The sequence below is a fragment of the Nothobranchius furzeri genome, chromosome 2, assembly GCF_043380555.1.
Source record: "Nothobranchius furzeri strain GRZ-AD chromosome 2, NfurGRZ-RIMD1, whole genome shotgun sequence".
NCBI classification, from domain to species: Eukaryota; Metazoa; Chordata; class Actinopteri; order Cyprinodontiformes; family Nothobranchiidae; genus Nothobranchius; species Nothobranchius furzeri.
The window spans coordinates 83,822,820-83,844,859 of record NC_091742.1 but is presented as its reverse complement, the minus strand read 5'-3'; the positions used below and the strand labels follow the sequence as shown (position 1 = coordinate 83,844,859).

At 44.3% G+C, this 22,040-nt stretch overlaps 1 protein-coding gene across 5 annotated transcripts in view; it reads left to right on the top strand.

Moving 5' to 3' along the window:
- The window catches only part of gigyf1a (GRB10 interacting GYF protein 1a), a 35,423-nt gene that overhangs the window by 11,468 nt on the left and 1,915 nt on the right, over positions 1–22,040 (top strand). For 2 of the 5 annotated variants that reach the window (XM_015946260.3, XM_070548073.1), the window contains 23 exons: positions 66–129; positions 3,453–3,582; positions 3,685–3,780; positions 3,861–3,978; positions 5,610–5,718; positions 6,627–6,826; positions 7,273–7,502; positions 7,624–7,756; positions 7,824–8,021; positions 8,467–8,618; positions 9,780–9,945; positions 10,025–10,317; positions 10,542–10,645; positions 11,586–11,686; positions 11,756–11,829; positions 11,901–12,035; positions 12,115–12,291; positions 12,362–12,573; positions 12,645–12,799; positions 12,923–13,086; positions 14,803–14,847; positions 14,976–15,120; positions 15,240–18,323. In XM_015946260.3, coding sequence (XP_015801746.3) covers positions 95–129; positions 3,453–3,582; positions 3,685–3,780; positions 3,861–3,978; positions 5,610–5,718; positions 6,627–6,826; positions 7,273–7,502; positions 7,624–7,756; positions 7,824–8,021; positions 8,467–8,618; positions 9,780–9,945; positions 10,025–10,317; positions 10,542–10,645; positions 11,586–11,686; positions 11,756–11,829; positions 11,901–12,035; positions 12,115–12,291; positions 12,362–12,573; positions 12,645–12,799; positions 12,923–13,086; positions 14,803–14,847; positions 14,976–15,120; positions 15,240–15,307 — 3,240 coding nt within the window. In that variant the 5' untranslated portion in view covers positions 66–94 and the 3' untranslated portion in view covers positions 15,308–18,323. The remainder of the gene's footprint in view (positions 1–65; positions 130–3,452; positions 3,583–3,684; positions 3,781–3,860; positions 3,979–5,609; positions 5,719–6,626; positions 6,827–7,272; positions 7,503–7,623; positions 7,757–7,823; positions 8,022–8,466; positions 8,619–9,779; positions 9,946–10,024; positions 10,318–10,541; positions 10,646–11,585; positions 11,687–11,755; positions 11,830–11,900; positions 12,036–12,114; positions 12,292–12,361; positions 12,574–12,644; positions 12,800–12,922; positions 13,087–14,802; positions 14,848–14,975; positions 15,121–15,239; positions 18,324–22,040) is intronic. The other 3 variants (XM_015946261.3, XM_015946262.3, XM_054747396.2) reach the window with 3 other exon arrangements.

Below are 22,040 nucleotides of genomic sequence, written 5' to 3'. Positions count from 1 at the left end.
ACTCCTGTGTGTGTGTCTTTATGATCAGAATAAATATTTACACTGCAAACCCGTTTCCTTCTCAGATACTCAGTTCTGTGTGGACGTGAGGAATATGACTGCTGAGACTCTTAACTTCGGCCCAGAATGGTAAGTGATTTGATTTTCCTTTTTTATTTTTGGGAGGTTTTAGGACTTTAGTTGAGTTTACATGTTTGGTTTTAGTACTTTTGATAAATTCCTTCATTATTCTGGTCATTTATTTGCTGACTCGTGCCTCACCTGCCTGAGTCCTTGAAGCGTCTCCATGAACTCACCAGAACATCTCAGTAAGTTAAAACAACGGCCGGTTGATCAAACCCATTTAAAACCAGCTAAATGTTGGTTAGAGGAGGTTTACAGAAACAACTAAAAACTCGACACTGACTCGCTCACACCTGGTGAGATGCTTCATCACAGCTCCAGGGTGGTGGTGTTCCAGATGTTTGTTGTGCTGCTGGATTCTACTTTGTTTATTTTTAGACAAACGCTCCCACTCTTTAGAAAATCTCTCGCCTAAGAAAGTACTGACTTGAGCTTTCTTTCCTTCTCCAGTGTCTGATTCTCTGAGTTTGTGTTCATGCTCTCCTCCTGTGGTTGGGCTGTTGTCGGTCTTAAACAATAATACACCTCGCTGTCTGTGGATGTTGATGTGCTACATTACAAGAATGTAATACGTGTTTCTTTACATGTATTAAAAGCTTTGTTTGTGATGTGTTTACATGACAAATCTTTGTTGACCATTTTTAGAGTTGACATCACTGAGTCTGACTAATATGGGAGTGGCCTGATGCCATCAGTGTGGCACACCAAATAACTCATCAGCTAATCTGTAGTAATCATTTCATCAAACTTTAAAGAATGTGTACACGTATAACAGAGAGCTGCCCTGATTGGTTTAACCCTGCGTCCACCTATCAGGACATTGGCTACTTCCATCCATCCATTTTCTGTACCTGCTCATCTACGCAGGGTCTCAGGGGGGGCTGTATCTCCATCAGTCTCCAGGCTAACGGGTGGGGTTCACCCAGGACAGGTTCCCAGTCCATCATAGGGCAACACTGAGACCCAACACACATGCACTCACACTGAGAGAGAACCCACATGCACACACACTGAGAGAGAACCCACATGCACACACACTGAGAGAGAACCCACATGCACACACACAGAGAGAGAACCCACATGCACACACACTGAGAGAGAACCCACATGCACACACACTGAGAGAGAACCCACATGCACACACACAGAGAGAGAACCCACATGCACACACACTGAGAGAGAACCCACATGCACACACACTGAGAGAGAACCCACATGCACACACACTGAGAGAGAACCCACATGCACACACACTGAGAGAGAACCCACATGTGCACACACTGAGAGAGAACCCACATGCACACACACTGAGAAAGAACCCACATGCACACACACAGAGAGAGAACCCACATGCACACACACTGAGAGAGAACCCACATGTGCACACACTGAGAGAGAACCCACATGCACACACACTGAGAAAGAACCCACATGCACACACACTGAGAGAGAACCCACATGCACACACACTGAGAGAGAACCCACATGTGCACTTGCAGGAAGACCCCAGGCTGGGATTTGAAGCTGGGACCTTCTTGCTGCAAGGAAACTGCGCTAACCACTGTGCAGCCCCATTATTGGCTCCTTGCACCATAATATTTTATTCTCGTCTACTTAAATGATTTTGGGTTCAGCCACTTCTCTTTTTAATTTCCTTTTTTTAGGAAGTTTGTCAATATTTGTATTTAATTTTACTTTACATCACACCAAATCCAGATTTGGGTCTCGAGGTTAGTTTAGAAGGTTACATGGATGACCACCAGTGTGGCACAGATTCAATGTAACTCTATTAAACAAGCAGCATGAGACCAGAGGGGTTACAGGAAATGTGTGTTTATATGATGTTGACTAAACATCTGAATCTGAAGCTCTGAATTATAATAAATAAGTTGTTTTAGTTGGAACCACATCACTGGTAAAAGGGACCAGAGATTCAGGTGGGCTATCAACTTTAGCTTATTGGTAAGAAAGTTGTCCAGAATCATCCATCCATCCATTGTCTGAACCCGTGTTGTCCACGTAGGGTCGCGGGGGGGCTGGTGCCTATCTCCAGCGGTCAATGGGCAATCAGGCAGGGTACACCCTGGACAGAGAGCCAGTCCAATGCCCAGAATCACACAATCCGAATGTTTTGAGACTTTTAGAAACCAGTCACAGCCCAGCGAGATGCAGGTTTAACGTCAGCATCCTAATTCACTTAGTTTTATCAGTTTTAATGTCGTTTTAATCCCAGCAGCACCAAAGTTCATCTACCACACGGTGCTGATGAGCAGCTACCAAACTGTTTCAGGTACTTTTACCTTTTAGGCCCAGCTGTTGCAAACAAAATGTTTTCATTTCACAGCTGCTTTTATCTTTGTAACCATTTTTTAAAACAGTTGAAGCAGAAACTGCTGATTTAGCTCGAGACTCGTCCTTATCTGACCTTCCTGTGGAGTTTTATACCAGCACCGATCACGATCCTGACAACAGTCATAAAGAGCTCAGCGCTGAAGCCTGCTGTAGCTGCAGCCTGCTTTCTGTTTCACTGACTGGATGTTTATGCAGCCATTACTGGGGGGGGAGGGGTGACTTCTGTGTGCATTCTTGGTCCAGCGCCAACCTCTCATGGGTACTCCCCTCTGCATCTGCAGCAGCGCTCCTGTAATAACATAGCTGCACCACCACCATGTTTACGGCCGCTGGTGGTTCTAAACCATGTGGATGTTTGGGTTTAGCCGGTGGAGGGGTCGGAGCGTGTCGGGCTGTTGTGGTTGAACACAAAGTCGAAGCAAGCTGCTGGTTTGGCGCAGCGGAGATTTATAAGATGATAAATTCATGGATTTAGAGTTCCACATTCCAGACGTTTCCTGTTCCCCTCCTCCTCGTTTATGCAGATGAGCCTGTGCTTTACTCGATGCGTTGTAGGGCCTGTAGCTGGTGTTTCTGGACTCTCTGCTTTACCTTTACCCCTCCACCTCCCAGAGCTGCATATGGTTCTGATGTGTGGCTGTTAATCAATGACACACTTTGTAGAGGCCGTGAATGGAGCCATTGTTGAGCGGCGGGTCTTGGACGCCGGCCGGAGAGTAATAGCTTATTAAAATGAAATCTGCAGATGTGAGCGCTGCTATATCATCTGTGTGAGTCCAGAGCCTTTAGAGGAACTTGTCTCGTAGGCTGTAAATGAGGCAATTTCTCTTCCCTCTGCTGCAAGATGGATGGGACTGTTTTTGTTCTGCAGCCAGGAATTAAAGGAACAGACAAAAGCTTCGAGTAGTGACCGAGAATTTGTTCTTTTGAATATAAACACGCTGAGCTGTGTGGTTTCTGTGCTTTTCCTCACCCAGGCTTCGTGCACTGTCCAGTGGGGGGAGTGTAACGTCTCCCCCTCCTTCCCCCGCCATGCCAAAGTACAAGCTGGCCGAGTACCGCTACGGCCGAGAGGAGATGTTAGCACTTTATATCAAAGACAACAAGGTCAGTGGGGAATTCTGAGCCTTTTATCCCAGCACAGCCTGGATGTGAGGCGTCTGAATGTTAGGTGTGTGTATGAGTGTGTGTGTGCTTTTGTGTCTTCAGGTCCCAGAGGACATGCAGGATAAGGAGTTTGCTGCTATTTTGCAAGATGAGCCCATGCAGCCGCTGGCACTGGTGCCTCTGACCGAGGAGGAGCAGGTCCGTCTTATCACACACCTGCTGCTGCGAATGTTCCACCTCCTCACGTAAAAACCTCACTCACACTGTTCTTTCTGCAGAGGAACTTCTCCATGTCTGTGAACAGCGCAGCGGTTCTAAGGCTTATGGGAAAGGGAGTGGTTGGTGCTGCACCAGCCGGGGTTGTCCGTGGACGAGGGGCCGCGCGAGGTGGTCGAGGTAAATCATCTGTTCATCCTGTTCCTCAGACAGCTGCTCAAGTGTTTGTTTCCTCTCTTTGTCCCTCCTCCTAGACTCCTCTCACTTCCTGTCTAATTAATCCTCCTCTAGTCCAGCCTCACCTGTCCCAAACTACTCGGGCCAGAGCAAAGGTCCGAGCTGGTGTGCAGGAGACCTAATGAGGAAGTTGTGTGGTTAGTTGTGAGCTGTGTTCAAGTTAACCTCAAAGCGGGCTTCTTAAAGGGATGTTTCGGCCATTTAAATTCTGTTTCTGGGTCAAAGTTAAATATAATCATGCTGTTGGTCGTTCAACACAACCTCTGTCCATAGAAATGGTTTGGTTTGTCCAAGACTGAAGAGCTAATCCCAAACTTCAGTGTGGACTGTGCAGTTTTTATTATCAACAACTTTTATGTTATGCTGTTAACTACATAAAATTAGTTTTAATCTAAAAGGTTATAAAGTAAAGGTTGCTGTGAAACACAGGTGTGAGACCACAGAACACACCTGCACAGACTAGCTGTTAATCCTGTTGGATAAACAAATTATTTCTCATTGATGAGATGGTTTGAGATTATGGTTAGGATGGTACATTTTTAAAATATCCCTTTAAAAAGCAATAAAGATGTTTTGAACCACCCAACCAGGAACATAAGTACTACACGACAGTGACTGATGAGGAGAATAAAATCTGCTTTATTTCCCTGTGAGTAAGGGTGAGTTAACTACGGCAGGAGGTTTCGCCACCTGAAGCAGAGGCTTTGTTGTTTTTAGGCCCGCCTGTCCTTTGAAACGCGAGTCTTTATTAAACCTAGCCTGATAGCTGCGGAGGCTGTTTATAGCTCCTCATCAGCGAGTCTCTTTGCTAAATAAATCCACTTTTTCCTCTCTTGTGGTTTCCTGGAAAACTAAAAATGGAACAGTGAGCTTTTCTAGAAAAGCAGCAGTTGTATCAGAAGTGAGTTTTTCCATTTAGATTCACTTTGTGGTTCAGAATGAGCCCCCCACTCATTAAAACACTCTTTTGTATACGTTATCTTTTTAAATAGGGATGGACAATACAGAAAAAAGTTTATGGATTAAAAAAAATCATATTGATCGATATTTTTTATTGAAACTATATGAAAAATGTAGAAAATATATTTTAAGTGTAGCCCTGACCGTTTGTATAATAAAACAAGTTGGTTGTGTTATCAGACTTAGTTTTTATTGATTCTCTGCCATTTTTGCAACCCACTGTTTATTTTTTGTCAGACTTGTAAGTGTGAACATATCGCCACGCTGGTGAAGGGCTGTAACCTTTTTTGAGACAATTTCTTCCACCTGTCCTTGCTGCAACATCTTGTTTAAGTCACACTGCTGTCTGTTTAGGTTTGGGAGGGGAGGCCTGGTGACAGAGCGTGCTTGGGTCTGTGTTTCCATTGGTTGGGTGTAAGGAATGACGTCCAGTATGAACCTACCCAGTAGGCTACAGTGGAAAAAGGGAAATTGTTATTGAAGTTTTTATTCGTCCATCTTTTCCTATTGAACCACGTGTCTATTGATCTATATCGTTATTCAGTTATTGTCCAGTCCGAATTGTAAATATGATCAGTGATGTCATCTCATCCTAAACCCGTGCTGCTCCTCAGGCCGAGGCCGTGGAGAGAGTGGATTCTACCAAAGAAGTATTGAGGAGGCTGAAGTGGGATTTGGTCGCAGCGTCAGAGAGATCCACCGCAGCCAGAGCTGGGACGACCGGTCAGTGTGTGTGTGTGTGTGTGTGTGTGTGTGTGTGTGTGTGTGTGTGTGTGTGTGTGTGTGTGTGTGTGTGTGTGTGTGTGTGTGTGTGTGTGTGTGTGTGTGTGTGTGTGTGTGTGTGTGTGTGTGTGTGTGTGTGTGTGTGTGTGTGTGTGTGTGTGTGTGTGTGTGTGTGTGTGTGTGTGTGTGTGTGTGTGTGTGTGTGTGTGTGTGTGTGTGTTTGATATAAGCTGTTATTGGTGCTGCTAAGAGAATCTGTCATTTGGGCCATTCCCATCTGTACCTGGTCGGCCCGGCCCGGATAGCATAGCTTGCTTACATATCTTGGTGGCCTGCCATTTTTCAGGGTGCCACAAGACTGTTTTTCAGCCCTCTTTCTGAGGGGGTCTGCTTCAGGCTGACCAGGGCCAACACACCCACTGCTGACAGCAAATTCACACCTTCCATTACAGCAAGCCTCTAGTTGGTGGGTAGAATCAGCCCACATGGGCTTAAGGCATGCTCAATTCATTATCATTCATTATCATGCTGATTACCTAGAAGCTGAAAATGTTTCTGACGGCATTCCTTGCATACCTAAGCAAGGATATGTGGAATCAACCGGGCCAGGCTGGGGCCGACTGGAGCTATCCGGGCAGGGCCGACCAGGTACAGATGGGAATGGCCCAAATGTGTCTGAACTCTAATCTCATCTCTTTGTCATGTGTTTTGTAAATCTCCCAAATTTAGCTCACATTTAAACAAGTATTTATTAATATTTACGTCGTATATTTTCTTCCTTGGTTCTTAAACTAGTCAAACTTCTTATCCAGGAGAAACTCACATTTTTAAACCTGGATGAAAGGGATTTAATCTACTCACTTGTATCATTCTGCCCCTTATTCCCCTCATTTCCTGCCTTGCCTCAGGGGTGAGCGTCGGTTCGAGAAGCCTCTGCGGCGGGAGGTGGGGCGTCCTGGCTTTGAAGAAGCCGTGGGTCCCGGGGGTCCTGCCAGGAAGGAGTACACAAGGGCTGACAGCGATAACTGGCGCACGCTCCGCGAGGAGCAGGAGGAGGAAGAGGGGGAGCCGGGCAGCAACTGGAGACACTCTGCACCCCGCAGGGATGGTAGGATAAACACGCGTGTTTGTTTGTTTGTGTTTGTCGAGACTCGGCCTGGTTAGACGAACCAAAAACAAGATTTATTCAGTCGTTATAACCGTTACATAGACGAGAGTTTAAAATGTTGCGTAAAATATGATTATTTTTATGCGTTTATTTGTTTCAAAACATAAAACTCCTGAAAAGGAAATGATTTAAGTTAAATACATCTAGTAACAAAATAACTTCTAATAAAAACTGACTTTTCTATTTTAGTGGGCCTTCAGTGAATGTTTGCTATTGCAGAGGGGCGGTTCTTAAAGTGTCTCCATTGACATCTAGTGGTAGAAAGGGGAATTTTAACAGTCTGAACTCACCACAGGTGTTTTTTAAACTCTAAATCACAAATGACCCCCGACATCTTCAGATCTTCACCTTTCCAGGATGATTCTCATGTCCTTTGTCTCCGATAGATGGTGGTCCTCGCTCAGCAGGCTGGCGGGACCACGCCGGTCCAGGAGAAGGCCGTCGCAGGAAGTTTGACTTTGACTTCCGGGAATCGGATGGTCACGGTGCTGGGCGCCGACGCGCAGGTAGTGAAGGGCTGGAGGATGACCGGGACGGTCTGCCGGAGTGGTGCACGGACGAGGAGGATGGAGAGATGGGGACGTTTGACTCCTCTGGAGCCTTCATGCCTCTGAAGGTACGGAAACATCCGACTTTATTTATATTGGTAGAAAAACCTGAAAAGATTTACTTCCATTAAATTCTGAAAATCTCAGTTTCTGTGATTTAACAATAAAACTGTTGTGTCTATGTGCCAGAAGGGCGGTAAGGAGACAATCCTGGAGGAGGAGTTGGACTTCAAGGGCATCGAGGAGGAGGAGGAGGAGGAGGAAGAGGAGGAGATGCTGCCTGATGTAGATGGAAAGAGCGCAGAAGGAGACAAAGACAAGGGTGAGGAGACGCCTCTGAGATTATTCTGGATGAAGGATTACGACTAACAGCTGTTGTGGTCTTTCAGAGAGTAAAGACGCCATGTTTGCTGCAGGAGACGACAAGATGAAGCCAGCATCACCCCCTTTCTCTTCCTCGTCATCCCCCACAACCCACTGTGCCCCTCCATCACTGGTGTCCCAACCTGGAACTGCTGGTGCGCTGATGGAGATGTCGCAGCTGAGCACCAGCCACGCTCTGAAGGCCAGCAGCTCTCCTGCTGATGGTCAGTGTCATGAATAAATAAATAATTAAAGCTCAGGTCAGCTGTGTTAATAAAACAACGCTTTTAGTGTTTATTCAAATATAAACGCTTCGCGTGTGTGTGTGTGTGTGTGTGTGTGTGTGTGTGTGTGTGTGTGTGTGTGTGTGTGTGTGTGTGTGTGTGTGTGTGTGTGTGTGTGTGTGTGTGTGTGTGTGTGTGTGTGTGTGTGTGTGTGTGTGTGTGTGTGTGTGTGTGTGTGTGTGTGTGTGTGTGTGTGTGTGTGTGTGTGTGTGTGTGTGTGTGTGTGTGTGTGTGTGTGAGATACAGAATACATTTCTAATATCTTGTTTACTGAACCCGCTGCTGTTGGACCAGAACCAGCAGGCGGCTCTGGTTCTGCTCCATAAACACGACTCCAGGAATAGAACCATTGTTTTATTCGTCTATCGTGTCGTTTCTGTGTCAGACTTGGCTCCCATCGGGGGCTCCAAGGTCCAGCTGAGCCCCCCGACCTCCACCTCCAGCCTACCTCCCCCACCCTCTTCCTCTGCTGCTCCTCTCCTCCCTCCCTCCGGGGGAGATGCGGAGGACGATGAAGGCATGAAGCACCTGCAACAGGTAAGCATCGCAGCTGTGTGAATGTGTCTAAAATATAAATGATGTTCGCTAGTCTTAAATCATTTAGGCACAAATTAAAATGATTTCTCACCTGTTTTAAGTGTTTTCCATTGTAGGTAGCTTCCTGAAGGACTTTATTTTTATAGAAATGGCGTTCAAGTCCCATGAGCTAACGGCTCGTCCACGTTTATCCTAAATGTCAGTCTGTGTGAATATTTCTTATTCTGTAAACTAGCTTCAGGTTCACACGACAGTTGTTTTAAATCCACAGCAGAGCTGATTTATTAAGTGTTTATTTATTCACTAAAGATCTTCCAGGTCAGCTTCATGACCGCAGTTCATGAGGAACGTTCTCACTAGTGGTGCAACGGATCAAAATCTGGATGGGATCACGGTCTTCAGTCACAAATCGGATTTTGTTTCGGATCAGCAAATCTCTTTATGTTGTAGAACACTTGTGCAACATTTTTTTGCACAATATGTAACTTTCTATAGGTCTTATAGATCGCTGATTAAATAACAAAATGGCTTGAAATAGGACAGCTCACTCACTGCGTGTCCAGGAATAAATCTCCTTAGCTTTCTGAAGCGTTTGTTTTTTTTTTCCTCTTTTACAGATTTTTCCCCACAAATAATTCAGGTCCCACCACATTAATGTAATAACTGTCTGAGCATTTTATGCGCACCAACTCCCTCCCTCCTTTCACAGCGATCGGAGGTCGGTGTAAGCGGACATTTCTGGACAAAGATCCAGAGGCTGGTAGATTTTTTTTAAAGATCCAGTAAACAGAATGCTATGAAAAGCTCTTTTGCTCTGGTAAAAACTTAGAATACAAGTTAGAAAATAAACTTAAAAGAAAAACATGAAAACAATACCAGAAGCCGTTCTGGGATGTAGCACCTACGACGCAGCTCTAAATGGTTTTAGTCTAGGTCACACCCTTCTGCATCTAATCAAAACAGCATTGTAACACAATGGGACATAATGACTTCAACAACTGCTCAGGGGGTGGGGTGTTCATAGGTAGTATCTGCTCGTTAAACAACAATAGACAGCTACAGTTTATACGCTTGACCCTTCCATATTCCAGTCAGAACTGACCAAGCTCCTCGGATGAGAAGTGAAGCTGCTGAATACTGGTGTAATGTGTGCTTATGTAGGAGGCAGAGAAGATGGTGGCGTCGCTGCAGGACACCTCCTTGGAGGAGGAGTGTTTCACCCAGGCTCTGCAGCAACAGGAGAGCAGGAACACAGCCGCTGCTCTGCCACTCACCCACGAGGCGGCCATGAAGTGGTTCTACAAAGACCCTCAGGGGGAGATCCAGGGTACGCCTGATTCCTGAGTGGGGTTAGGGTGATGGTTGGGTCAGAAGTGCTGATGGTTGTCTGTGTTCTGGGTCTGCAGGTCCATTCACCACAGTGGAGATGTGTGAGTGGTTCCAGGCTGGTTATTTCACCATGACCCTGCTGGTGAAGCGGGGCTGCGACGAGGGCTTTCAGCCCCTGGGAGACGTCATCAAGATGTGGGGCCGCGTGCCCTTCGCCCCGGGCCCCTCCCCACCCCCCCTGCTGGTGAGACAACACCCACCGACGCAGCGCCCGCAGCCCAACCGGGGGCCCGCCGGGACTGTGAGTCAGACTTCTGCAGAGCCGCAAGATGGGGAGGTGGACATCAGAGGGGGCATGAGGAGACAGGCTGTAATGAGATATTTACTTCTAATCTACATTCATGTCTTCTGTTGGTTTTACTTATAAATGTCTCTGAAACGCATCACAACCACTTTTGTGTCAGCTGTCGTTCAGTCATGTGACCTCCATGACGTCATTAAGTTTGTTATAATTTGATGACAAAAGCTACATCAAACCAAATTGCTGCAGGTTGGGTTTTACCAAACTGAGGATGTCTTGTGTCCCGTTTCCAGGGAAACCTGGACCAGGAGCGTCTGAAGAAGCAGCAGCAAGAGCTGGCAGCAGCAGCTCTTTATCAGCAGCTCCAACAGCAGCAGCTATTCCAGCTCATCAATAGGTACACACACACACACACACACACACACACCTGTGTAATCCATCAACAAATTACAGCCCACATGCTCCGTGGCACAGATTGCTAGCACACCGGTGCGTCTCAGCTTCAGCAGCTGTTGTCTGCTTTATTAAACTCTCACATTTATTAAACAGTAAAAAGCTCAACTCTGCCACCCTCTGGTGTGAATTGGTAACTTCAGTCTTTTGAAAATATGATCTCAATATTTTCTAAACTAAAAAAAATAGCACAACTGGCTATTGAAGAGTGTAACGTTTATTTTAATTCTGTTGCCTTTTTAATCACACTTGAACTGATGCAGGGTTAGAAATGTAAATGTTTTGATGAAGCATAAAAATGTTTATTATACAAGAAGTTTAGGTAAACTGATCTGTAATAGTTCAAAGGTCCCTTATAGTTTAGAGATTTTTAATGATTCTATAACAGTTTAATTATCACTAAGTGTTTAATATATATTAATTAAAGGACAGAAAGGCCCAAATCTCATTGGTTTCTTGCAAAATGAACCAAATCTGTTTTCTTCTTTCCCTTATTTAATGCATAATAAGAACTTATGGTTTTATACAGTGTTACTGATTAATTAGTACATCTATGAATGAGTTATTAGCCATTTACAAGGTGTGCATTGTTGTAAAGTGGTACCCAGTGGTCACACATCAAACATTTATATGACATTTGCTACAAAAAAAGGTGGTTTGAAGCCTAAACTTACAGGTGATCAAGGTTTATTCTGAAGGTATTAAATGTATCGAGTCATAATAAAAGATCTGAGGTTCTTGGTTATTTTGGCGGGCCACACTGGAGCGTTCCTGGAGTATTTTGGGCTAAAGCTGATTAATAAATGCCCGCTGTACCTATTTTGTCATCATTTTGACCTCGTGATGAACCTGTGACTGTAATGGTCGTTCCCTCTGTGTCCCAGGTGCAGTGAGCAGGGTATAATGCCTTCGATGAACAGGTCGATGTCAGTGCCAGATACAGGGTCCATGTGGGACATGCATACCTCAGCTTCACAGCCGTCAGGTCGGTTCCTCTCAGCATGACCAATCAAACTCCTCAGCAGAACCTAACCATCTCATTGTCTCCATGCAGGCGGTGAAGCCAGTCTTTGGGACTTAACAATGAATCCTTCTACTCAGGGTCCAACTCTTGAACAGCTTCAGAAGGTCAGTTTAGTCCTGATGTTACTTTGCTCTCTGCTGCTGTTTGACTCACGCCGCTGACCTGCTCTCATCAGCTCCAGCAGGAGAGGAGAGACGCTGAACTCAGGGCGAAGCGGGAAGAGGAGGAGCGCAAACGAAGGGAGGAGAAGAGGAGGCAGCAGGAGGAGCAGAAGAGGAGGGAGGAGGAGGAGCTCTTCAGACGCAAACAGGTGGGGCGATTGAAGGAATCTGGAGCGTCTAGTTTTTGTGATGGGAGGAAAGCCCAGCGTGATGGTGTTGTGTGTGCAGTGTCGTCAGCAGCAGGAGCTGATCATGAAGCTGCTGCAGCAGACCCCCCAGCAGCAGGGCCAGGGGGGCGGCGGCTCCAGCTGGAGCAGCGCTTCTTCATCCGGGCTATCAAAGGCAGCAAAGTCCCAGGCTCTGACTCTGCTGGAGATGCAGCAGCAGAGAGCCCAGCAGCAGAGAGTGAGTCCTGACCCCAGTGCATGATGGGATGTTGTAGGTAACTGTAAACAACCTGTCTCTCCTCTTCCAGCACTCCAGCATGTCCATGGGGAGCTCCTCCATGAGCGGGCAGTTGGCCGAGGGTATGGGCATGTGGGGCAGTCCCGGTCTGGAGGGGAAGGCTGGGAGCGGAAGCTCTTCTGGGAGCATGGGGATGTGGGACGAGGCTGTGAAGAGCCAGGCTGGTCTCCGTGGCAACAACAACCTGGGTCTGAAGAACAGCCGCAGCAGCCCGTCTCTCAGGTGTGGACCTGCTTTATGTATGTGTTGTCCTCCTGTCGTCACAGAGACTAAAGGTTGTTTTTCCGCTGCAGCGATCAGTACTTGATGCGTCGTAAGCGGACGGAGGAGGAGGATAAGCTGCTGAAGCTGCTGCAGGGCATGAAGCCTCAGGACGGCTTCACCACCTGGTGTGAACAGATGCTGCACGCTCTCAACACCTCCGCCAACAACTCCTCCTCTCTGGATGGTAGGAAGCTCTACCTCTAAATGTTAAACCCTGAGCTCTGCTGTGGATGGATGGACAGATGTTTTATCTTGTTCTGATGATAAAAACTAGCATGACTTTGTTTTCCTTCCCTCCCCTCTGAAGTTGCCACCATCGTGGCGTACCTGAAGGAGGTGGAGTCTCCCTATGCAGTGCTGGATTTCATCCGGTCCTACCTTGGGGACACAGTGGAAGCCAAAGAGTTCGCCAAACAGTTTCTTGAGCGACGTGCCAAACAGAAAGCCAACCAACAGAGACAGCAGCAGCAGGTGGGCGTCGGCTGTCAGCCTCCATCATAATTAGGGCTGCAACTAACGATTATTTTCATAATCGATTAATCTGTCGATTATTTTTTTGATTAATCGGTTTGTTATTGTTTAGCTATTTAACCTATACAAGTAATGAATACATTTCAGTTAAGAAAAAGAAAAACATAAGAGAATTGTGCAGTTGACTGCAATCTATTTTATTGCACATGAACACAGTCAGCGGTGTAAAATGAGCTAAACTGCAAAATATCAGTCCAGAATAATTTTTTGGCATCAAAATATAAGAGGTAAATTCCATAAAAATAATGTAGTACATGTTAACAAAAATATCTCTGCCCTTTTAACAAATTGTCCATTGGGGGTGAGTGTCTTGTCCCCCATGTAGTTGTCCATCGTTGCTTGTTTTTTTCTGCATAAGAAACACAAATAGACTGAAATAAGTACACATATAAAATAAAGCAGCACACACACTACAACACTAAATCAATATTATATTATTTGAATTAATTAACAATATACAGTGATCATTTATTTTAATAAAAATGTGTTGTGAGGCGTTTTACGGCGTTCGATAGTAAAACAGCCTTTTAAAAGTAAAAAAATGACTTTCTGAATTTCTCCTGTATTTAAAAATTGAAAGCGTACAACTATGCTGCGTTATATTCACCTGGACACAGCTCGTCTGTATATTTTTCCCCGCGGAGTTGTCCTTTTTTGAATGAGGAACACAGTTATGGGTTTGTGCCGTTTTTCTCTTAACGAGAACATTCTTATAAACAGAAATTTGGCAAGAGCATGATACACAACACGGAGGAGATTCACGATTGCATCTAGTCAATCAGAAGTAGAACGCCGTAGACTGACGCGGCAAAAAACATGTTTAACATCCACTATAACGAACTCAGCTAAAACACTAAGTCCCAAATTTGATCTGCATGTAGTGATGGACCACTATATTTAGCTTGTTTATTTTCTGTTACTTACCGGGCTGGCGTTTCCTCTGCTGCATCAGCCCCCACATGTTTTCGTCTCAAATGTTCACTTAGGGACGTCGTGCTTCCGTGTCACGCTAGATGGTTTTTGCATATTTTGCAGGTCACCCGTCATTTCATGGCATCTAGAGTGAAGTGCTCCCATACTCGTGAGGTTGTTGTCCGGGGTTTCTCTTCAGTATTGTCGCTTCTATTTTTCTTCCGTATTTCTTCTTGTTCCGCCATCTCTCACAGCAAGATGCACGTCAGTAACGTGTTACGTCATGAAAACCGAGGGCACTTATTGGCTCGTTTCTTCTTCTACGGGTCCACTGGTAGATCAGTGGCTCATTACTGCCACACACTGGTGGCAAATTTAACAGATTGTAACCGATGTCAGATTGTGGTAAAAAAAAAGACTTAATGCGGTAAAATGTGATTATCAGACAACTAATCGATGACTAAAAAAGTTGTTAACTATTTTAATAATCGATTATAATCGATTAAATCGATTAAAATCGATTAGTTGTTTCAGCTCTAATCATAATGCCTCATTTAAAATCGTTACTGTTAGATTTGCTGACTCGACTGCTCTGATCTGTGTTTTAGGACATAATATGAAGATTTAAAAATATTTGTTACAGCTTTATAAAGTGTTGAATGACCAGATCATTATGGGATAAATCTGACTTATGGGACCTGTCTACATGCTGTTAAAGAGCTCAAATGACTGTTTTTTTTACAGTTATCAAAGGAAGTGGGTGGATTGAACATGAACTTCCCTCTGCAGGTAAGTCTGTGACTTTTAGTCAACATCTATCAATGATGGAGATTAGATTAAACTTAATCTGTTTAAATCTGGTGGAGCCACTGAAGGTCGCGTTTAAACACACATCCATCTTTCTCTGTTTAACTCAGGACTCGATGCGAGGTATGAACCCAAGCACGCTGCAGTCCATGTTTCAGGCCAACCACATGGGCAAAGCTGGTCTCTATGACAACCAGGGGGTGAAGATGAAGAAGAAACAGCCCATGATGCTGCACTCTGACCCCAGCATCTTAGGTAAATGGTTTAGGGAGTTGGCTATCAGACTTGGTAACACTCTTGTCTCGTCACATCCTCTGGTCTTACAGTTTTTTCTCTCTCTCTCGCTCTCCCTCTCTGTCCCCCCACCCTAACAGGGTACTCATTCCACAACCCAGGCGAGTGTCTGAGCTTGAATGAGATGGAGATGCTGGAGGATTACTGATGTGACGCAGCGCAGCAGCAATAGCTACCTGAGGCCTTTCTGTCTTTTAATCAGACAAACCTGATGACGAATGTGCACTGCTGGGGGAACCTAGGGGGTGGGGGGGTTTGGGAGTGAAGGGGGAGGGAAGGTGAAGGGTGGAGGGGGTAGATTCCAGCCTCCGTCTCTTTATCTCCCTCTGGTTAGATAACAAGGGCTTCCTGCTGCACCGGTTGATCACTAGAGCGGGGGAGGAGGGTGAGTGGTGGTTTGTTAGGACGAGGATCCTCTGGCACTCAAAAGATTAAGCACCTTACTCTAAACTAATGCACTTTATTGAGATGGGATTTGATTAGTTGTTTTTTATTTTTATTTTATTTTTTTTTCAATGTGTGTAAACGTGTGTGTTTGGAATCGGTGAGCGCACACATCTGGTGTGTGTGTGTTTGTAGCTGACCCAGACGGGGGGGCGGTGAATGCGGGGTGAACGGTCGGTTTTCAAAGTCAGGGGGACCTTTATCAGAGAGCAAATCCTTTCTCAAAAGACAAACACTGTTGATATTTCTCTTGTTGAGCATTTTTTTACATTTATATAAAAAGTTAAAGCTATTGAAAAAAAATGGAGTATAAAAACTTGAAGATTTGCACTTGCCTAAAAAAAGAAATAAGAAAAACAACAAAAAAAATCCAACAAGTGGGGTTAGATATAGAAGTGAATATTTTTGTGAATGTGTGTGTGTGTGTGTGTGTGTGTGTGTGTGTGTGTGTGTGTGTGTGTGTGTGTGTGTTGTTGATACAGTCTGCACAATGTTATTTTTTTCTTTTAGTTGCTTACCAAGGTGTATGAAACATAAGAGGCCATTTTTGTCTTATTTTTTCAGTGGAGACGGTGATTTTCTCTTCATGTTCAGCTTATTTGTCCCTTTTTCCAGACAGGGATTTGGTTTGAGAGTGTGACTGAATGAGAGAGAGGGTAAATCGCACAAACATCCTTTCTCTCACCAGCTCTTCATCCCCAGATTTAGAAAAACAACAACAAACCCAACTTTCATATTTGTAAATGGTAGCTTTGTTCGTTTCCCTCAGCTTTGTTTTATGGAGTCCTGTAAGGATCGGCAGATGTGATGAGTCATGGGGGTTATTCGTGTGCGTGCGTGCGTGCGTGTGTGTGTGTGTGCGTGCGTGCGTGCGTGTGAGAATGGAAGACATGTTCATTACTGTTCATAGAAGTGAGTTAAGACTACAGGTACTCGTTTTGTTTGTGCTTTTTTGTTTTCTATGTGTATGAATGCACATTTGTGCCTAAGAACTTTGGTAGGGTGCATGGCCATTGAGACATTAACTCTTTTTTTTTAAGAGCGGATGCGATGTGTGTCGGTGCTCAGCACATTGTATGTAAAGTATGTAAGTTTATATCGTAAATATTTCTAGTTCAGTTCGTCGGGGAGGGGAGGGCGGGGTTTGAGCAATCCATCGGAAGGTTAGTCCAGTTCGATTTCCCGGGGTGTGATCACGTTGCCTTTTGTCAGCTCTCGATCTTGTGAATGAAAGGTGTCGAGTTTCTGACTGGATTTAAAACAAAACAAACAAAAAAAAAACAAGAAAAAAATCTAGCATCTTAATGTGCAAGTGCACATCAAGGTGCATGACATGTTAGCATATTGTGTTACTTATTCGTTGTTGCAATTTGATAATGACGAGTTCGTTTTTTTAATAAAAAAAATATATGGAATATATACATTATATACAAAGTTTAAAAAGTATTTCGACTAAGATAATGAGCACTTGGGGCTGCTATTTTTGTTGTGTGTATTTTTATTTTTTTTCTTATTTTTTTATTTCATTATTGCCATGTGAAGTGTGTATTTTCTTTCTTTCTTAAGAAAACATTGAATGTATTCCAAAAAATTTACAAACCCGTGCTGATAACAGAGTTCTTTTGTTGTTTTTCTTCGGAAGATTTCAAAAAATGGAAACAAAATACAAAAAATACCTTCAAAGAGGTTTTCATTTACACAGTGGGGAAGAAAAACAAATGGGGAAAAAAATAAAACTCGGGATGGAAACAGTTGAACACACTGCCTCTACAATCCTGGTTGTAGTGACTCAGAATTTAAAAAAGAAAGGACTTTTTTCTATTCCATACTGGAGCTTTGGTTGTTTACAAGCCACGTGGATTTAACTGTGGGTGCAGTTTATTTTATTTTTTTAGTTCCCACATTAAGACAGGTGGGGTTTGCAAGTGCGCTTCTGCCATACGGACAATGAGTGGTGTTGGGCTTTGTTTTTGTTTTTTTGTTGTTTTTTTTTTCTCGATGAGCGGCGAGCATCAACGGACAACGTCCTCTAATTTTCTGCCTCGTTTTGTGGAAAACTAACTTTGTTAGGGGAGGCTGCATAAAGCTGGATGGAACTGAAGCGTTTGTGCGCTCGTCTTCACCTCGAGCCTTGTGAGCGCTCACACCCTGCCCTCACCAACTCACCTATGCACTTTTGTTCATTCAAGCTGTGAGGTACAATTCTGGGGATGGGAGCACAAATACAACAGGAGGAATGCTACGACTTGGACTGAGTCACAGGAAACTGGTTCCAAAACTGAAACGAGAGACTTTGAGAAGCCTGTCTCCTCCCACCTCCTGTATATAAGCATATTTTTGTATTACCTTTCAGAGTAGAAAAGAGAAATTTTCAAATGGATGAAGGAAAACTGGTGGGACATTGACTATATGGAGTGAATGTTCTTGATGAAAACCAATCTTTTTGGATATAGTTTTAAATGGACTCTGTGAGTTTCCCTTTGTATGCCAGTAATCTAAGAAAACAAAAAAGCAGAAATGTGGATGGAAGGGAAACACGTGTGGACTGAGGCTCCAAGACTCGTGGTTACTTCTAACAATGGATGCAGTGGCCACATAATAAGCCCAAGAGTTTAATCAACATGAGGCGGACTTGGGTCGGAGAGTGGATGGTGAAGATGCTTCCACCTGGTCCACCAATCTGAGAGCTGCGCTCAGGACTTCAGGAGGAGAAAGGCATGGTAAGCTGTTTTATTTTGTTACCGCAATCTGGAATCTCACTTGCTTTTTTTACCCTACACCTGCCTCCTATTGTCTCCTTGGTCCTTGCTTTGAAATGAGTAGTCAACTGTGTTTCTTAACCATCCGTTCCTATAATGCGAATGGTGCAGTATTTTTTCATTGGTGGTTTTTGGGGTCTTCTGTAAAAAATTTGAACTTTGTCTCACCAGAAGTTTTTTTTTTTTTTGTCAGTTTTTTTTAAAGGGTGGGAGTGTTAAAGCTGTAATTAAAAAAGAAACGACAACCCTTCGGTCTAAAAGTTTTAGGCATCTTTCTTATGCAGGATTTTAAATTGATAATTCTTCAAAACAAGATAACATGCAGTTAAAAAAAATCACTATTTTAAAAATTTTGGTCAGTTTCACACAAAAACATTCCTCGGTCAGAAGAGAAACCTTGCAAGTACAAACACAATTAAAGTAAACAAACATGGTGGAGGAAGAGTGTGCAGGTTGCTTCGGTGTACTTGATTTCTGATTGGCTACACATCACATTCAACAAGCAGCACGCTTGTTTGTCCCTGTAAATGAGACCAACCGGTTTGATAACCTGGATTTTTGTGGTCCTGACATGCCTTTGAGAAGACCAGACCACTCATAACACACCTCACACGGTAGAAAGTTAAGACTTTCTTCATAGACAAAATAATCTGTTGCCTTAAGATTGTCTAAGGGGTGATTCTGGTAAATAATCAGCATAATTATCTTGCCATGTAAACTCGGCTTATGACAAGTATTGTTAAAAAAAAATCTGTTAAGTACTTTTTAGTCATTTTGAAGTGTTTTTTTTTTACAGCAGAATTTTGCCTCCCAGGTAAGGTAGATACAGGAGTTCTAGAGAGGAATGTCCATTGGATTTTCAAACCTTGGATTCAGGAGAAGCAATGTGGTTTTCACCTTGGCTGTGGAACACTGGACCAGCTCTTTATCCTTAGGGGGATCCAAGAGGGTGTGTGGGAGTTCACCCAACCAATCTACATATGTGTTGAGGATTTGGAGAAGGCATTCGACTAAGTCTCCAGTAATATGGGGTACCTGGCCACTTGATACGGGCTATTATGCTGCATGCACATTACCGTCGGTATGGGACAGGAATTTGGTTTCACACATGTCTGATGTGTGTTTTCGGTTCCAAGGTGACTTTTATTTATTTTTTCCAGAGATTTATGAGGTAACACAAATTAATAAAATAATGTGGTTCACAGTCTCTCAAAGCAACACATCTAGCCCGTCTTTATTTATCTTATTATGGAGGATACCACAGACTTTCCCGTGTGTCTTAAATGCTGCCCACGGACTTGAGGATTTCCGCATTCCTGAGAAGTCCTTCAGAGATCGAAGTGACTCTATCCTCCCCTGTCCGTACCTACGCTAATGTGATAGCGACATTAGGGCCCTGTATGACTGGTCTGCATTAAGTCACACTTGTTCCTAGCGAGAGTTGGACTCCGCCAAGGCTGCCCTTTGTCACTAATTCTGTTCACAACTTTTATGGACAGGATTTCTAGGCGCAGTCGAGATGTTGAGATCCATTTTGGTGGTCTAAGGATCAGGTCTCTGCTTTTTGCAGATAATGTGGTCCTGATGGCTTCATCAGAACGTGATCTCCAGGTTTTGCTGGAGCTGTTAGTAGCCAAGTGAGCAGCAGCTGGGATGAGAATCAGCTCCTCTAAATCCAAGACCATGGTCTTGAGTCAGAAAAGGGTAGAATGCCTTCTCCAGGTCAGGAATAAGGTCCTGCCTCAAGTGAAAGAGTTAAAGTATCTCGAGGTCTTGTTCACGAGTGAGGAAAAGACTGAGCACGAGAGAGATAAACAGATTAGTACTGCGTCTGCAGTGATGCGGGCATTGTACAGGTCTGTCGTGGTGAAGAGAGAGCTGAGCCGAAAAGCGAAGCTCTCAATTTATCGGTAGATCGACGTTCCAACTAGGGCTGCCCCAAATGATTGTTTAAATAGTCGAATAATCACTAGTTTGTTTTGACAAATGGTTGACTAAGCATGTCATGCATAAAGTATAGCTTATTGCACCAGGATGCAGCTGTTCTGATATACCCATCATTAGCTTATAGTTTGAAGTGTTATCCTTTATGTGCCATCTAAACATAAAGACAAGATGATAGCTTGTCAAACAACTGGGCTCTCGTGTCCTTGACCAACAAGTTCAAAATGGCCCTGATCAGAAAGTTTTTTTGCTGAGGTGTGGATGTTGGGTTTGTAACACACTTGTCCATTGAAGGGGAGCACTTTTATTTAACACTGACGAAGCGGTATACAATAAAGCATTAGCGTTTGTAACGTTAGAGCAAATACGTGGCATATGTGATCTAAATGTAAGAAAATCGCCATCACTAATGTTGCAAAAGCTATAACTACAAGTAACTCCCTGTTGATGTTAGCAGCTAACAAAAGCTTACAGAGGTGACTGTCCTGCTTCCCTTTTAAGGTATTCATGCATCACCGTTGTGCTCCCGGGAAAGGAGGGTTCACTTTGCAGTTTTTGCACTGTACATGCTTCTCTTTTCTCTCTGCAAAATGCTCTGAAACGTTTGAGCTACAGTGGCAGCTTGCCATTTCTTGTTTGTTCCGGTGATGTGACGCTGACTCTGATGGCCACTACTGCGCATGTGCCTCGAGCAGGACAGAAAGCAGCAGTTTTGTTGCAGCAGGCAAGATGCAAAAAACATGCTTCATATAATAAACGAGATCAGCTATTAAATGTATTGACCTTTTTTGTTTGTCAACATCGTGACGAATCGACTAATCGAGGCAGCACCCTCATCTATGGTCACGAACTTTGGATAGTGACCAAAAGAACATGATCGCAGATACAAGCAGCTGAAATTAGTTTGTTCTGCTGGGTGTCTGCGCTCTCTTTTAGAGAGTGAGAAGCTCAGTCATCCGAGAGGCGCTCGGAGTAGATCCGCTGTTCCTCCATTACAAGAGGAAACATTTGAGGTGGCTTGGGCATCTGGTTAGGATGCCTCCCGGCCACCCCCCAACTGGGAGGAGACCCAAAGGAAGACCCAGGACACAATGTGAGACCTTGTTTCTTGGCTGGCCAGGCAAGGCCTTGGGATTTCTCTGGAGCTGGCCCAAGTGGCTCAGGGAAGGGAAGTCTGGGCCTCTCTGCTCAGGCCCAAACCCAAATAAGCAGAAGAGGATATTGTTTCAATTGTCTCCCACAAAAGTGGTCTCCAACCCTGGTCTTTGAGGGCCCTTGTTCAGAATCTTTTAAGTGTTTTTCCCGCTCCAACATGCGCGGTTCAGTGGTTGAATCACCTGTTCAGAAGCTCATCAAACTGGTCCTCAGGGAAGGGAGTTGGAAATCACTGTTGTACAATGCATAACCAGGTTTCCATGGTCTGCAGACCTTGGTGGTCTGACTGGTGTGTTGCAGACTAACATGTCTCTTATGCATTGTGGTGCCAAGCTATTAAGTTTTTTTAATACAAGCAGTGTGATTCTGGTATGATTTCTTTGTTCCTTTAAGAGCAGCATGTTGGGAGCTGGAACTGTGTACTTTGGGAGGCCTCTGAAGAGGCCATTGCAGTAATCTAAGCTACTGGTTATGAATAAATGAGTTTGTTATTCCGATGTCAATTCTTGATACAAAGTGTTCAACTTACTGCTTAATTCAGGTGTCTTGGAGCAGAGAAACGACTAAAACATGTTGCGT